The sequence below is a fragment of the Grus americana genome, chromosome 2 (assembly GCF_028858705.1).
Source record: "Grus americana isolate bGruAme1 chromosome 2, bGruAme1.mat, whole genome shotgun sequence".
Taxonomy (NCBI): domain Eukaryota; kingdom Metazoa; phylum Chordata; class Aves; order Gruiformes; family Gruidae; genus Grus; species Grus americana.
Window position 1 is genome coordinate 130,325,544 of NC_072853.1, and position 17,045 is coordinate 130,342,588.

The 17,045-nt window shown below is 39.1% G+C and overlaps 1 protein-coding gene across 2 annotated transcripts in view; it reads left to right on the top strand.

Annotated features, from left to right (window-relative positions):
• RFTN1 (raftlin, lipid raft linker 1) overlaps positions 1–17,045 on the top strand; it is a 100,004-nt gene that overhangs the window by 44,677 nt on the left and 38,282 nt on the right. For both annotated transcript variants that reach the window (XM_054817637.1, XM_054817638.1), the window contains exon 4: positions 10,155–10,263. In XM_054817637.1, the coding sequence (XP_054673612.1) occupies positions 10,155–10,263 (109 nt within the window). The remainder of the gene's footprint in view (positions 1–10,154; positions 10,264–17,045) is intronic.

Below are 17,045 nucleotides of genomic sequence, written 5' to 3' on the forward strand. Positions count from 1 at the left end.
TGTGACAGTGTGTATCTCCTGGTGGAAGGGACAGGGGAAGGTCCATGCATTTGGGAGGTTCTGGCTAAGTAAGATAAGGAGAGTAGCATGCATGTTGCTTATGTTCCCCCAAGGAACAAAGATTGTTAGTTCTCTGTGTGTGTAATAACCTTTCTCTCTTTGCCCTTTTATTTCCGTACTCATTAGTTTTTAATATAACAATCTCTGTTTAGGTGTCTTGTGTACGTTAGTATTTTGGACAACTTGTGGTTGTTGCAGATAACCTGTTCCCTGCAAAGAAATTGCAAAGTCAGCCCCTGAACAAAATTGTAACAAAACCATAGCACAAAGCTGCTTTAATTTATTCCCAGCTCCCTGTAGTGTGACACCCCTGTCTGGTATCTTAAAGTTTCAAAATTCAATGTCAATGAAAATGTTTTAATTTCTTTCTAAATACTGTGCACCAGAAAGCAAGCTCCGTTCTCTTCTGCTAGGAAAGATACCTGGTCCGGGCTTATAAACTCTCTGCCTACAGTAGTTTTGACGTGTTTGCAGATGCTCCATTTCACCATGGTAGAGTGAAGCAGGGAATATAAATTGAATTCCAGAGATGTCTTTCTCTCTGTTGTTCCATCTGTGTCTTAGGACATACCCTTCTACAGGTTTTGCCTCCAATCAGTAAAGCAATCAGCAGGGAAATGTTGCCATGCAGAAGTAGACTAATTAATATAATTTAAGATAATTTTTTAGAGTAGATTTCTATGTTTACCTCAAACAACTTTGCAGCTGTTTTCCCTTTCTGTAAAATAATGGTGTCAGGTGTTCCAGTGATTCACTTGATGAGGTGATTTTGATTCTATTTCTATAATTTCCCTATATCTGTTAATCCTGATGAAATGCAAACTTTCATCACTTGGCCAAAATAATTCTGTTTATCTGCAAAGGAATTTAACAGACTGAGTTCAAAAGTTTAATAGTAACCCAGGATTTTTACAGTTTCTTTTTTTGTTGGTATGCAGTGTTAATTCCAAGTGATTTTAATTAATGGCATCTTCTGAGATTGTGGTGGGTTGACCCTGACTGGAGGCCAGGTGCCCACCAAAGCTGCTCTATCACTTCCCTCCGCAGCTGGGCAGGGGAGAGAAAATATAATGAAAGGCTCATTTGTCAAGATAAGGACAGGGAAAGATCACTCACAAATTACCATCATGGGCAAAACAGACTCAACTTTGGGAAATTAGTTTAATTTTTTACCGATCAAATCAGAGTAGGATAATGAGAAAACCAAATCTTAAAACAACTCCCCCCACCTCTTGCTTCATCCTGGGCTCAACTTCACTCCCAATTTCTCTACCTCTTCCCCCCAAGCGGCACAGGGGGATGGGGAATGGGGGTTGTGGTCTGTTACTCCTCACACCCTTCCCCTGCTCCAGCACAGGGTCCCTCCCACAGGAGACAGTCCTCCATGAACTTCTGCAATGTGAGTCCTTCCCACGGGCTGCAGTTCTTCATGAACTGCTCCAGCATGGGTCTCTTCCACAGGGTGCAGATCTTCAGGAACAGACTGCTCCAGCATGGGTCCCCCACGGGGTCACAAGTCCTGCCAGCAAACCTGCTCCAGCCTGGGCTCCTCTCTCCACAAGGCCACAGGTCCTGCCAGGAGCCTGCTCCAGTGCAGGCTTCCCATGGGGTCACAGTCTCCTTCAGGAGACACCTGCTCTGGTGTGAGGTCCTCCATGGGCTGCAGGTGGATATCTGCTCCACCATCATCTTCCATGTGCTGCAGGGGGACAGCCTGCTTCACCATGGTCTTCTCCAGGGGCTGCAGAGGAATCCCTGCTCTGGTGCCTGGAGCACCTCCTCCCCCTCCTTCTTCACTGACCTTGGTGTCTGCAGAGTTGTTCCTCTCACATCTTCTCACTACTTTCTCCAGCTGCAATAGCTTTTGGTGGTTTTTTCCCCCTTCTTAATTATGTTAACCCAGAGGAGCTACCACTGTTGCTGATGGTGGCATTGGCTCTGTCAGACGTGGGGGAAGCTTCTAGCAACTTCTCACAGAAGCCACCCCTGTAGCCCCCCCACTACCAAAACTTTGCCATGCAAACCCAATACAGAGATATAGCTAAATTTTCATGTCCTCTGTGTCATTTAAAGTCTGGATTTACACAAAATGTGGAATAGGATTTATAGAAAATGTAAGTAGCGTGATGTAAATGCAAAAGATTGAAATGGCTTAAACATGCGACTTGAAATGACTTAAACAAGACAGTTGTTGTTGTGTTGTTTCTTTGATGCTATGTTTGCATTTCCAGTTTTCGTATTTGCTTAATTATGTTGACTGAAGGGGAAATACTGATTTTTCACACCTGAAAGACCAACTCTTTCACTCGGTCTTTTTTCAGTCATACTAAACTCCCCTTTTAATAGTAGTGAACAGCCCTTTCCATGACAGAAAGGAAAACTGTATTATACCAAGGAACTGATGAAGTATGAAGAGACATAATTATGTTGCGAAGAAGCAGCAGCCCGTGGAAGTGTTACGCTTTGTGAAATCTTGGTTTGGTCATCTGGCATTTGGATTTGCACATTTGCCTTCTGAAGGCAAAGGAAAATGTTTCTAAAAACATCCAGACAGTTAATCAAATTTCTGTTTCTTAGCTGTTTGAGACACCTTCTAGTCCCCCAAAAATTTTCTTCTATTCGAGCTTTTTTGATAGGCACTTGAAACAGGGAATTCTTGCTCTGACTTTGTGTAGAATTCAGTGGAGAGAGCCTTGAGCCATGACCAGTGCCTCTGCCTGACAAGCCTGTCTTTGAGTTTCTGTGGATATTTCTTCATTTTCCATGTGAAAATTTTTCATGCCACATTTGACCTTCAGTGGCACATGACTGTATAAAACATGCACAGTGGTCTTGAGCTTTCTTGGAGCAAAACTTGACAAGAGCACACCTTGTCCCCTCCTCTGTGTCATCGATAAAGATGTTAAACATGACAAGTCCCAGGTTGTAGACCCCTGGGTGGGGACTGCACTTGTCACTGGCCTCCAGACAGAGTGTCACCATTAACCACGGAACTGGTTTTTACTCATCTTGTTTTCCAGACCGTAGCACTCTAACTTGCACTCAAGAGTAGCGTGGGAGTCAGTGCCCCAAACCTCTTGCTAAAACTGCCATCAATGATAACTACTGCCCTCCCTTGACTCATTCACAAGTCCACTCATTTTAACATCAGAGGCAATCGGGTTGGTCAAGTATGATTTACCCTTGCTACATCCACGCTGTTCCCAACCCTCCTCTTCATTGGCCCTGAAATGTGCTACAAAAGATCTCTGCAGAAGTATAGGAACTTCGTTTGAAGGAGTTTTGCAGTGATACAGTCTGACAAAAATATCGATGATCTCTTCCAGTGCTTCTGTGCTTGCTTGAGTTCCTGAGAGTAGATACTTTGCATTGGTACCATATATTTTTAATTTAAATGTAAATGCATATGTGTGTGTATGTGTATCTCTGGTTTTCATGTAGGATTTAGGCTTGAAGATGGCAAATGTCTGACCTTGCCTTCACGAGCATTAGGATCAAACACGTTTTGTGTGCAAATGCAGTGTGTGTTGTTGCTCTCAGCAGGCTGATTTCAGCTTGCTGAAAAAATAATATTTATTCCATATCCAAGAGTCAACAGATATCTTCCTCTAGCTCAAGGGACAATGGCTTGAGTTTTTAAAGCTCGTTACTTGATTCAAGTTCAAAGAAATACATATTTCCTCACAACAACTTTTGACGTTGACCCAAAATAAATGTTCTTTCATCTGTGTTATAAAAACTGCACATTAAAGATGCCTATGTATCCATACGTGCCTGAACTTTTCTCAAGAAACTCTATATGCTGTCATTCAAAAAGTTTATAAATTTTACTAACAAATAATATATATTCCAGTGATAAGGTTTCCTATATAAGAAAATTCATACTAAAGAAAATGCTTAGGTAATAAAGTTAAAACAGTGTCATGTGGGTTAGAGTTGATGTTGTTATGATACAATATATCTGCTTTTAATTTTACAAAAAATGATGTGTTTGTTGGGTGGGCATCATAAAACCTATGGGGTTTTAATTGCTGCCTTCTTGGTTTTCAGATATTCTAGTTTTGCTAGATTTTTAACCTGGAATGATAGATACCAACTGCTCATGTTAATCAACTTGATGTGGTTTTATTTTTTTGTAACGTAGATCAGTTTGTTATAAATGTACAGTTATATTTTGAACTATAGAGATAGTGGAAAAATCTCAAAACTGCACTTATAGTCCCAGCATCATCTTAATCAAATAGTCATTTTAGAGCGTCTGTGCAGCTTACAAGCGTGCTTTCGGCTTTCCAAATTCACAGGCATGGGAGAACTTCGGGAAGATTGGGACCAAATGTTGGGTCCCTCATTTACTTCTTGATTCTGAAAAGGATTGGAAATCCAGTTTGTAGCAGACACTGAGTTGTCAGCTTTAATAGTTACTGTGTGAGTTACTGGTACTCTGCAGCTGGTAACGGTTTATCTACCATGAAACGGCGCTTAACTGCAAACAGCTGTACAGGAAATCACAGCCTACTGAAACAACCATCATAAAATATTTTTGGCCAGTCAACTTCCAATTATAAGTGAAAATCTTATTTATTCTATGTATTTTCTTCTTCTTTAGTGGCACTAGAGGTCCTATTTAGGATTCAAGATGACACTCTTTAAGACTGTGGTCCTCAGCCTTTTATGTATCAGTATTACGTGAGGGTACTCTGTACCCCTGGCCCTGACGGTGCTGCAAACACTGTCCCTCTGCACAGCACCAGGTAGGCTGAAATTCCCTCTCAGCTCTTTGCCACCCGCTGGTTAAGGTTGTGGATGGTAGTCAGTGAGAGTACCCACACTGACAGAAAAATCCTGCTTCAGGAAAATTGATAAAGATGAACAAACAATGAGATATATAACAAAGGAAGAAAAACAAATGAAAGCCCAGGGTGTATGAGATACACTGAAATTTTCTGTCAGTCTCCATGATTAACCACCGGTTATCCTCTCCTGGGGTGGTGGGCAGGAGACTGCCCTTCACCGCTGCAGGTGAAATGATGATATTGTTCACACCGTCCCTTATGTTCCCTCACAGGTATCACAAAATGTGTTATAGTGAGTACAAGGTGTTGTAATGAGATGGGGTGTACCAGGTTCTTTGGTTCATCTTAGCTTCCAAGAAGGTTACAGCCTTACTGTATCCAGGTGTGCTTCTTTCAGGGCTTTCTTTTTAATTAACCTAGGGATTTTTTTATTAGAGGATCAAAGGTAATGAAAAACCCTCAACTGTTTGCAGACAACGAAGGGAGAAAGATTCAGTTTTCCAACCCAGGAGGAGGAAGAGGAAGAAATTGCTGAGTTTACATCCAGAAGAAAAGGAAGATCTTTTAAACTGTCGGGGCTTACACATTTTTTTGACTAAACTGATCTCAGTATTCAGATCTCTTTTGCTTTCTGTTGAGAAATATTTTATGATGGGAAAGTGGAAATTAACTTTACATAAAACCATTGCTTTAATTTTAAAATATTTTATACATTGGACTCCCAGTAACTTCCTGTGCTATAAACCTGATAAGAGACTCAAGAGTTTGGATTACTGGGTTAGGTTTCAAATGACTGACATCAGTCCTTCTTCAGAAGAGAACAGGGGAATGCAAGTGCAGGAACAAAACAGAAGTCAGGAGACCTGAGCTCTGCTTTTGACTTTTCCTTTGACATCTATGATCTTAATGAATTTGAGTATTTTGGGAGTCCTAATTCATAGTCTCTAATGAAAGTGGTCCTAAAAGTAGTCCCTTTAAATGAATGAAAGTAAAAATATAATTATTTCTGTTCAGTATGGAATTTACCTGTACCTACATTTAGCTATTTCTCTACGGCTATACTAATAATATTCAAAGAGTTTAATGAGAGACTTTTAAGACATTTATGAAATACTTGTGATTCATTTATGAAATGCATTGTTTATCGTAGAGAGGCTGGAAATAATTTCTTGCCCACCTGGATTGTCTCAGAAAATTATTTTTGTGGTCTGTGAAATCCACAGCTATTTATTATTTTCATGTAAAAAGCTATATTTTTTGTTCTGTTTTGGTTGTTTGTTTTTGATAGAATAATAGGCTCTTAAATGTTTCCTAAAAAGGTGAAAGCTACCAGTATAGCCAAAGGCTTGCCTTTAACGTATGTGGACATACTTTACTTGAAAGCATGGAAAAATACTTTTAGGTAATATAGAATACTTCTGTTGGAAGATTTTAACTAAAGATTTTATGACCTTTAGTAGGATCTGTTACACATGTTCTGTAAAATAATGTTCCTAACAGAGCGCAATGGTATTTGATGCAATTTCTTTCATGAACCCTAGTGCAGAGGTAGCTCTGAGACTCTTAGAGGAAGAATTCGCTATCTCCTGTTTGCTTAAATATTTACAAGCAGCAGTGTATTTCAAAGTAAGTGCTTGTTAAAGGAGGAAAAATAAACAGGTTATTTTAAGCAGTTGCAGTAAGGATCACTATATTTTTGTGGATATAATCTGTGTGCCAGATAACTCATACTCCTTTCAAAGAAGTTAAAAGTAGGTCTTCCAAAACCTGCAGAAAATCAGATTCCAGGGATCTGTTGAGGGGGAGGAGAGGAATTAGGAGAGAGTGCTTCAAGGGCAAATTTCCCTCTTCCTTATACACATATAAAGTTCACCAATATAGGAGCTTGAAAAGAGTTTCTTTTTACAGATAGTCAGTGAGTTTAAACATGAAAAAGCACTGTTTCTCATTCTTTTGGAGCTAGCGAGGTTTTATGTTTGTCACAGCAGGTCTTTACAGCCGTGCCACAGTTTGCGTGGAGAACTCAACAGGCTTCGATGAAAGAGTAGGCACAGGAAGGGTTGTGCCTCTGGGTTTGTCCCATTTTCTCCTGCTCCTGAGATTCATGTTAAATCATAGAATAGTTTGGGTTGGAAGGGACTTTTAAAAGCCATCTAGTCCACCTGCAGTGAGCAGGGACATCTTCAACTAGATCAGGTTGCTCAGAGCCCCATCCAACGTGACCATGAATGTTTCGGGGGATGGGGCATCTACCACTTCTCTGGACAACCTGTTCCAGTGTTTCATCACCCTCATTGTAAAAAATCTCTTCCTTATATCTAGTCTGAATCTATACTCTCCTGGTTTAAAACCATTACCCGTTGTCTTATCACAACAGGCCCTACTAAAATGTTTGTCCCCATCTTTATTATAAGCCCACTTATATAATAAGTACTGAAAGGCTGCAATAAGGTCTCCCCGGAGCCTTCTCTTCTCTAGGCTGAACAACCTCAGCTCTCCCTCTTTACAGGAGAGGTGTTCCATCCTTCCGATCATTTTCGTGGCCCTCCTCTGGACTCACTCCAACAGATTTATGTCTTTCCTGTGCAGAGGACCCCAGAGCTGGACATCATACTCCAGGTGGGGTTTCATGAGAGCGGGGTAGAGGGGGAGAATCACCTCCCTCCCCTTGCTGGTCACTCTGCTTTTGATGCAGCCCAGGATATGGTTGGCTTTCTGGGCTGCGAGCATATATTGCTGGGTCATGTCCAGCTTTCCATCCACCAGTACCCTCAAGTCCTCCCCTACAGAGCTGCTCTCAATCCCTTTGTCCTCCAGCCTGTATTGATACCAAGAGTTGCCTTGACCCAGGTGCATGACTTTGCACTTGGCCTTGTTGAACCTCATGAGGTTCATGTGGGCCCACCTCTCAAGATTGTCCAGGTCCCTCTGGATGGCACCCCATCCCTCAGATGTGTCAACTGCACCACTCAGCTTGGTGTCATCTGCATGTAAATAAGCATGGATAGTGCGGCACATACTTCATTTTTGGGATTTGGTATCTTAACTTTGAAATTGAGTTGTGTTATTTCTGAGTCTCCAGGTGGGGAGTATGGCTTCCTCAACCAGGCTGGAAGGGGACTGTGGTGAGTGCAGTGGCTTGCTCCAGTGAGGGAAGTGTTTGGTCCTCACGTTTGCAGAGGTTTGGCGTTGTCCACCCAAAAGTGGGATTGGTTGTCTAAAAAGGGCTTGCTTCCTTGCTGCCCGTTTGTGGTAACCCACTTCTGGTTTGTTGTCACACAATAACCAAAGCACTGGAGAATTGTGTTTGCTCTGTTTGATCTTGTATGGACTTAGCATTGCGATATCAAGTGGCAGTTTTGATGGCTTAGTAATTGCTAGAGCATTAGAGAGCCCTACCTCATACTTATTTCTCTCTGGAACACGGCTAGATAACATCAGAACTGCATTTCCAGTTAGTCATTCAGATTTTAGAAAAGTTTTAGGTATAACAGTATGTACTCTAGCAGGGAAACTTTCTTAAATTTATTTTTATGTTCTTGAGTTCATTGAGTTCATCTGTGGTGGAAAATCTGCACAGAATAGATTAGTTTATTTAGGACTTTATCTAGAAGAGCAAAAATGGTTATCCGCAGTTCATGTGTTGCCCTTCACAAAATGATGTTTTTTCCTTGACAGATTTGTTCTTTCTGCGTAAATTAATTTCTGTGTGCCTGTTACAGAGAAGTAGTGGTGGAACACTTTTAGTCCCCCAATAATGATTTCTGTAAATCCTATAAAGATGTTTGGAGAGTCTCCATAGACACCAATGGTTTGTTAAAATTTTTGCCTGGAGTCAGGAACAGAGTGGGACCACAAGTTATGAGAAGAATCTAGAAAGGAGGGGGAAAGAGCTTCACTGTTCCCAAACCATAGCCTGATACCGCCTGTCCCACATATAAGTGAGATACAAGAAATGAAGTGAGAGTATAGCCTGTGTGAAAGTGGGAGGATCAAGTACAGAATATAACGTCATGTGATGCTTCAGAAAATTTCTGCAGTATTGCCTAGGAAACACACTGCCAGTTTGCAGTCAGCAGCCTACGCATCTCATGGCTCCGAGTAACTGTTAGCAGCTCGGGAAAGCCCCTGGGACCATCTGTAGCTGAAGCGTGTTTTACATGTCACACAATCTCAGTCCCCAGAACAGGGCTTTTACACAGGCTTGCTTTTGCAAGTACGGCAAGCCTGCAAAGCCCTTTTTTTGTTCTTTCGCTGCTTCCTCAGCACTCTCAGTTCAAAGTTCTGCATCTTTCTTCCTGTCCTGTAGGCACCCAGTGCATCTGGACTGCTGACCAGAGTTAGTTCGTTACTTCAAACTAGATCTTTTGATTCTCCATATGGGATGTTAAGAGAACTATTTTGTTACTAATCCCAGGAATTATAGGCTACTTTTATTTTTGTACATTCATCCATGCGTTCTCCTAAAGAACTGATAAAACAAGTGATTTTCTAGATTTCTTCTATTGATCAGCCGTATCAGTTTCCTTTCATGGGAGTCTAGAGGAGATGAAAACTGCCTTCAGAAGCACTGCTTTGTAGTGCATGCCTACGGACTGTTTCTCAAGATCACTCAGGATAACTTCAAAACTTTCCCTTGGCATATTTTGACCAATAGCATGTTTCCACAGCACTGATTTGTTCAGCAGTGTGTACGGCAGATGCCATGCGGTTTGAATTATTTTAGGAGTTAGTGTCTTCTGAAAGAGAAGGGATTTCACACATAGCTTTATATTTCTCAACAACAAAGCATAAGGTAAGACTGAAGGATAGACTACTTTGATTAACCACTGATTTTAAAATGTTCACTTAGAATGGTGGTAGATAACAGAAGGGATTCCTTTAGTGACTGACTGTGAAACACAGCCTACATCGGGCTGCCCTGTGGGGCCCACAGCATCTATCAGCCCATTGCATTGAAACCTGCTTTCTGCATATTCTGAGTTACATCACCTGCGCATCTCCTTGGTGTTGGTCATAGATACCAGGCTGACCAAATGTTTCTTGGACAGATAAATATTGAAGTCCCCGAGGCATTTTGCCATCCGCAGTCATTGGTGTGATTTCCTTCCCTAGCACGTAGGTGAGATGCTGTAGCTGCTGTTTCTCAGAACTGTGTTGAGCTCAATGGAGTGAACGTGCTGGAACCAAAGTTTTATCTGCAGGTTTAGCTCTCTGTGGGAAATATTTATAAAGGGGATGTCTGGGTATCCAGTGCTAAGAACAGAAACTGATTCTTTTTTTTTCTGTCTGTCTGTTTAGGTCTCCCAAAGGTGATGTCCATAGTGAAGGATATGTCTTGGAGATAGAGCGCTGCTCCTCTTTAAACCAACTGTCAGACAAAAAGGAGATACCGGATTTTTTTAAGAAAGTGAGTAAAAAAAAAAAAAAAAGGCAAAACCTGAAACATAGCATGCTTTTATTTGCACTATAATTACTGCTTCTAGTTCTGTCAGTCTGACAATAGGAATATGCATACATTTTGTGCAGTTGAAACACTGCACTAGAATTTGGTGTTTTGTAATTTTAAGTATCTGAACAGCAATTATACTTGTTGAGAGAAAAAAGTTCGATCATATTATGAGAAAATGATTTGCAGTGTCACAGGAAAGTGACCTCTCACAGATGTTATCAACTAAGTTACCAAAGTAGAAGACAGTCCTATAATGGTGTAAACATTTTAGGTTGAAACAATATATGTAATTTCCATTTTAGTGTCAAAATATCCTGTTGGATAGTACTGTAGCTAAAAGGCCTATTAACTCCCAGAATCCCCCAGATTATTCAAGTTTTGTTTCACTTTCACATGACATTAGCAATTGGAGATGGTATTGGTCACCTCAATATCTTTGTCATCCAGAATAGTGTTGCTTTCAATAAACTTTTACGTATACTGGGGAATTTGAAAAGAACCCTGCAATTCTTTATTTGTTGCCTTCTTTTTATAATTATTTTTGATGCTGTAATATTCCGCCAGACTGGAAATTAGCAGGTTATGTCCATTTTAGTGAAGACAGATTCATTGTGCATGTTTCAAATTCTGCAGCATCTGTTGTGTCCTATTGCATGTTATAAAAGCTAGCATTAAATAGTATATTTACTTAGCCACATGGTGTAAGAATAGCATGAATAGGCATACTCCTCTAGCTTTAATCCATCTTGTAGTGATAATAGTTAAGAAAATTTTGTAGAACAAATTTCAGCACAGGCTGTATGAGCTTGACAGGGACTCAACTTGACAGACTGCTCTCATGTTCAATCTTTCCTTTTTACTATGAATTGTAAAAACTGAATTAAAAATAATGCAGCTATGGCTATCTGATCATGATTATGCTTAAAGATATATAGATTTTGGTATCAGAACTGAAGTTTTCTGAACACTTATTCAAAAGTTTGAGTCCAAATTTCATTTCAAGGTTTATTGTGTTACTGCACTTTTATTCTGACACTATCTTCGATTATTTCAATATATTCACACGTAGGCAAAACTGGTGTAGTTCTTGTGTATCAGTTTCAACATGTTTGATTTTGTTCTTCAGTTCTTTGAGTCAGAGTGGAAAAATAGGCTTATCTGTCACAACTGGTAGCAAAATTTTATATCATTGCAACAGAAAATTTCTTTGCATTTGTAACTTCAGAAAGGGTGTGGCTAACATGAAAACAAGATGACAATCTGGGAGTCAGCTTATTTCCATAAATATCCCATTCTGAGGCTCTTTAGAATGCTTTTCTAGACATGGAAATGTTTCTGTTGGTAGAAGCCATTTGATTATGGGGTTATGAAGATGCCTTTTTGAAATATAATCATTTAAATTTTAATAGCTAAAATGTATATTTACTGTTTCTCTGTAGGCTGAGTATGTCGCTCATCCTCAGATGTTATTTGATGTAGAGGAATTTGAGGTTCTTTGAAGCTGGTGCTGTCAAGTGTGTACTGTGACACTGTCTATATCTGATTAAACGCATGGTGAAAATCTCAACACTTTTATGGAAATCTAACTCAGGAAACAGGACTTGTTTGGGAGTAGGAATTAATTGTCATATTAACTAATTTGTCTGAGCAAAAAATGTCCATTGCTTTTGAGGGCATATAAAACAGATGTTTACAAACAAAATAAATGAAAAATAAAGGGCGTTCTTCAAAGAAAGTAGTAACAAAATGCTGTTAGGGCAATTGCTTACTTTCAGAAAAGAACAACCCTATAACTCTTCTCAAACTATGGAATATAATTGAAGTTAATAGAGTGTTGTAATTGAATAGGCAAATCCTTGATCACAGGGCTGTTCTTAACAGAGGCTTTTAGCATAGGTTTACCTTCTTACTGCATTGCAAATTACTATATTTAAAAAAAGATACCAAATAGAGAAGCTATATTTTCAAAACAAAGTAACAAGTCAAAATTTTCTCCCACTGTGAATTTATTGGAAAAAATTCCTCTGCCCTGAGAAAATGAATTTTATTAATTTTATTATGTGCTGCTGAGCAAGTATTATTTACATGGAGTTTGAACAAGGATGCAATTTTAATCACTTCTTTTCTCAATTGACTTTTTGTTGCATTGAAAATGTATGTCATATTGAATATTAACTGCTTGCTCCTGGCAAACACAAAACAATTTTGCAATGGCATACAGCATAGGTAATATCTTTTTTTCTTCTTCTATAACTCCATATAAATGTTATAAGAGCAATGAAGTATAAACAAGGAAGTTATTTCACCTGGAAATGCTTCTCGCTCACTGAAACAAAGTGCCTCTGTACAATGTTGGCTATAAAACATTTAAGAAAAGCCAAAGAAGACTCTCCAGTCAAACTTGTGTTCTGTTGCTGAGATCCTTCTGTGCTTCCGAACTCTGTCCCAATTCTCTACTCTCTTCTGTACATTTTTGCCATCACTGTGGTTTCTGACTGTGGTAAGAGCCATGAAAGACAGCAGACAGTTTTGTATTAGGGACATAATGTTGCATGGGGTGCACTCTTGCAGTACCTTAAAATCATGTTGAGGTCACTATGTTCTGTTTGTTCTTTCGTATCAGTGTGGATCTAGTGCAGCTCAACATGTCCTGAAGAGCTCAAACGATCCCATGGTGTCTTTGTCATTTAATTCCTGGGCAATGAAAGAAGTAACTTAACTGTTGTATATGTATTTTACTGCTGAATTGATATTAGCGCTCCTGTCTTTAACTCTCAGGCAAACCAGAGATTAAAGATTTGCTCGTCTGCTTTTTAATGAGCAAAGCTAACTTCTGAACTTCTGATCACTGTGGCTCAGATCATTCTGAAGTTGTTGCAAGTCAGAGATGTTACTTCTAAGATACTGTATTTTGTAATACTTTGACTTGTGTCTCATGTAAAATAAGGTAGCCTTTAATTACTTCCTTAGTTGCTCTTTATTTCTGTGTATCCTGTTACTGTTTTTTTCATCTGAGAGTGTTCTCCTGATTCTGCTGAGACAAGTAAGGGAAGGAGAAGCTAGGCTGACATCCCAAGAAAAGACTTATTTTGGATACACAGTCCTATATGAATGCCAAATATGTTTCTCATGACCTTTGTTTTCCACATCAATCTGAGTTACGTGCTCTAGAAGAACTGTAACAGGCAGAAGGTCTTAGTCCTATGTTCACATCTTTGCGGTGTGGGTGAAAAGTTAGGAAGTGGAGGATAGTTTCTTTACTGTTTCTTCCCAGTTCTGACTTTTTAAAATGTAGGAAGCACATCTTTCTATCCTTGATTGCCTGCTTAATAATAATCTGTCAGAAGGAAATTCTTGTATGTTAATTTTTTTTCAGTTTGACTCCATTGTGGTGTTCATATTTCTTGTCCCTGTGGACTCATTATCCTTCCCTAGGGAAGCATGATAAGCATGGAAAAGTGTGGTTTAAAAATGCTCAGCTGAACCGAAATCCAAATGCAGGCATCTTCCTTTTGTGTTTTTGACTGGGCAAGGACCTCTTCCTGCCGGTCTGTCCTTACTTGACTCAGAAATGAGGCTAATTTCTTCCAACAAGCCTAAGGTCATACAGATGAATAATTGGTTTTGCATTTTCAGAAGTGTACCAGTTCAGCTTGGAACACAAGTGACATCTTGAAGCACCTATGTGATGCTTATCTTCCAACGAAATCTGCCCTATGAGACAGTGTTTGTCAAATCTGCTCATTGCCCTCTGTTCATAGTCTTGGTGAACTTCAGCGAGCATACAAATGCCATCACCAGCACTAGCTGAAAACCTATCAGTAACATGTCAGTCCCTTACATGGTCCTCTGAACAACTTCTCTAAGCCAAAGTAGCCTGGAAATAATCATGATGTAGTAGATGTAGTCACTTTGCCTGTAAGTTTGTTGACGTTTATTTTCTAGTAAAAGCATGGCTGGGCCAAGGAAGTGATGGTACCTCTCTGACTGAAGTGAGTGGGACCCCAGGGAGGACTGTGCCAACAAAACACATTGCAAGGATGCTGCCACCCATGTACTTGTTCTAGAGTTGGTGTCTGAAACAGTGACCAGCAGTTCTCCTTGGTACAAAGGCAAGTTGCGTGGGGAATTGGGCTATTTTGAAAGAAAGGCCATACAACACTAATACTTGTCTGAAGAACTCACATCCTACATTGCTGAAAGGATCTACCATATTTGAGCCCTCTTGCCAGTTACATGGTATCAACTGGAATTTACTGGAATTTTTCTAAATGTCTTTTAAAAAAGAAAATGTTATCAGGAATAGAACAGGCATGAGAAATTAGTATGTTTCAAATGTTAGTTTATGCACTGGGAATTAATATACATTATTACCAACAGGTTTAAATTAGTTGAATTTACTCAATGTACTCCTGAAAGGCGAGATGTTTTTCAGAGGGGTTTGATGCTCCTGCCCGTTATTTGCCCTCACTCCTTTGGAAGGAGGGGCAGGCAGGAACTGGCTGAGCGGTCTGGTGAGGAACTGCTACATGCCTCAACCACAGGTCAGTCTCACTGCACGTTTCTCCATATCAGTGTTTTTATCAAACTACCAAGATACTACTTTTCCTGCTCTCTTGTATTTTCTCTCCATTCATCTGTAGCTATTTTGGTGTTATCAAGATGACTGCTGTCTTAGTTCATGCGCATTGTTTTCTGGAGAGTCGTCTGTGTTATGGCTCTAATTAGTGAAGCATTTTTGTATTAGTATTGCTGTTAAAAGGCAAGTTAATTCTTCGGCTTCTTTTAAGTTGCTAGGGAGAAGCAGGGTTGGAGTGTTTAGGTGGACTTCTGTTTCTCCTTTAAAATAAAACCTGAATGCTTCTATGAATTTTAAGAGCTTTTAAAATCTTTTCCATAGATGTTCCTGCTCAAGGGAGTGATTCAGCCCAGACTCAGCTCTTCACTTATTTCCTACATGTTTGCTCACATCAGAATGAGCATTTGTCTTATATGATCAAAACAAGGCACTTCACATATCCGTATAGTGTGTGAAAGTGATATTAAATTATTTTGAACTCTCAACATCTGAGTTTTAAAATTCTCTTTAGCATCTAACTAAGAAATGGCAAGAAGATGTGGAAGATGAGAAATGTATCATAGGACAAATTTGTCTGTAATAGTATGTACTTTTTATATATATATAATTATTTGTGTTTGTAATAGTATGGCAAGCAAACAAGAAGGCAAAAGTCTGCAATTTCCTAAAAAAAAAGAATGTGAAAATTGCTAATCTTGTAATTTTAATTTTTTTTTACTTTTATTTATAATCACTAAGAAAAATACCGGGTTTTATATAGCTGTTCCAGTATTTCTTACATTCTTGTCTCTTCTTGTTTGTCATTTCTTATTCTTCATCTCTTAATCTTTGCATTGAGATTTCTTTTTTAGAAGGAACAAAGAGATGCAGCTTATGTGTTCTGAAGAGCACTAGACTGCTGGTGGATTTCTTGACTGCACTCTTACAAGGATCTCATCTGTGAAGTTTCTGATTGCTCTGTTGGTGCCAGGGTTCGTTAGACGGATATTGTAATCCCAAGCATTATTCTTTACTGTAGATACATTTTAGCTGGCCTGTTCAGAAATTTCCCACAGGGTATAAAGTCAGAGCAGGTGGCAGTAAAGATAGAAGAGGGGAAAAATTTAGTCTTTAATATTTCTCAGAGGATCATTCTTCAAATGACTAAGCAGTTCACGTTTACTTCTGTGGCTAGAAAATGACCCCTCAAGAGCATTGTTTATTACCTAGGATTACTTATCTATATGTGATCTAAACCTCTTCTAAAATCATTTCCATCCTTAAAACAAACCAAAAAAAATCCCATCCCAAAACCTTCACTCTCTAGGGTATTTGCAAAAGAACAATACAACATTTATTTCTTTAGCACATTGTAATGAAAACCATTGCTGAGCGCTTAGCTGACTGCTTTGTTTTCTGCATGTTTTCAGTGCAAACAGAGCCCCTATTTTATTTTTAAGTATTTGGATCTCAGAAGTAGATATGGTCCTGAAGCAGAAGTTGAAACTCAACATCAATGGTTCAGCTGTTTGTGATCTGCTGTGATAATATTTATTAAAGTGCATTTTGTTAACATTTTGTAAGTGTGTATATAACAAGAGATGGTAAAAAATAGCATATACTGTATTTGAAACAGCCTGGTGTGAAGGGAAACATCTGTTCCTGGTTAAGCTTCTTTCAACTTGTGTTCTTTTGACTAAGCCCTGTAAGAGTGGTGTTGATGTATATCTTCCATGAACATTGCGAAACTATTTTCAGGACTCTCCCAGGAGCCTTGTTGTGCTTTTATAATCCTTTGCCCCCCAGCAGCTTTCAGAGTCATCCTCTTGACCAAGATAAAAATAGATGTTATAAAGTATGTAGTTGATGTTTTTAATGATCCCACTTCTGTCTGGTGGGAAAAATAACTTTTTAAAAATAACAATAAATATGATAATATTTTATACTGTGCTAAAATAAAATATGGGTAAATCATTCAAATTGTAATTTTGGCTATGAGTAACAGATGGCTTGATGAAACAATGTGATTTTAAAGAAACACTCTTTGATTTATATAAAGATAAAAGAAAGTGTTCCCTGCAAATTAAATGTAAAGTCTGTAAGTCTGAGACTGAATTCTTAATATTTAAAATATTCCTGTTGTCCTAAACCTTTTGCTTTTTTGTTTTCATTGCTTAGGACA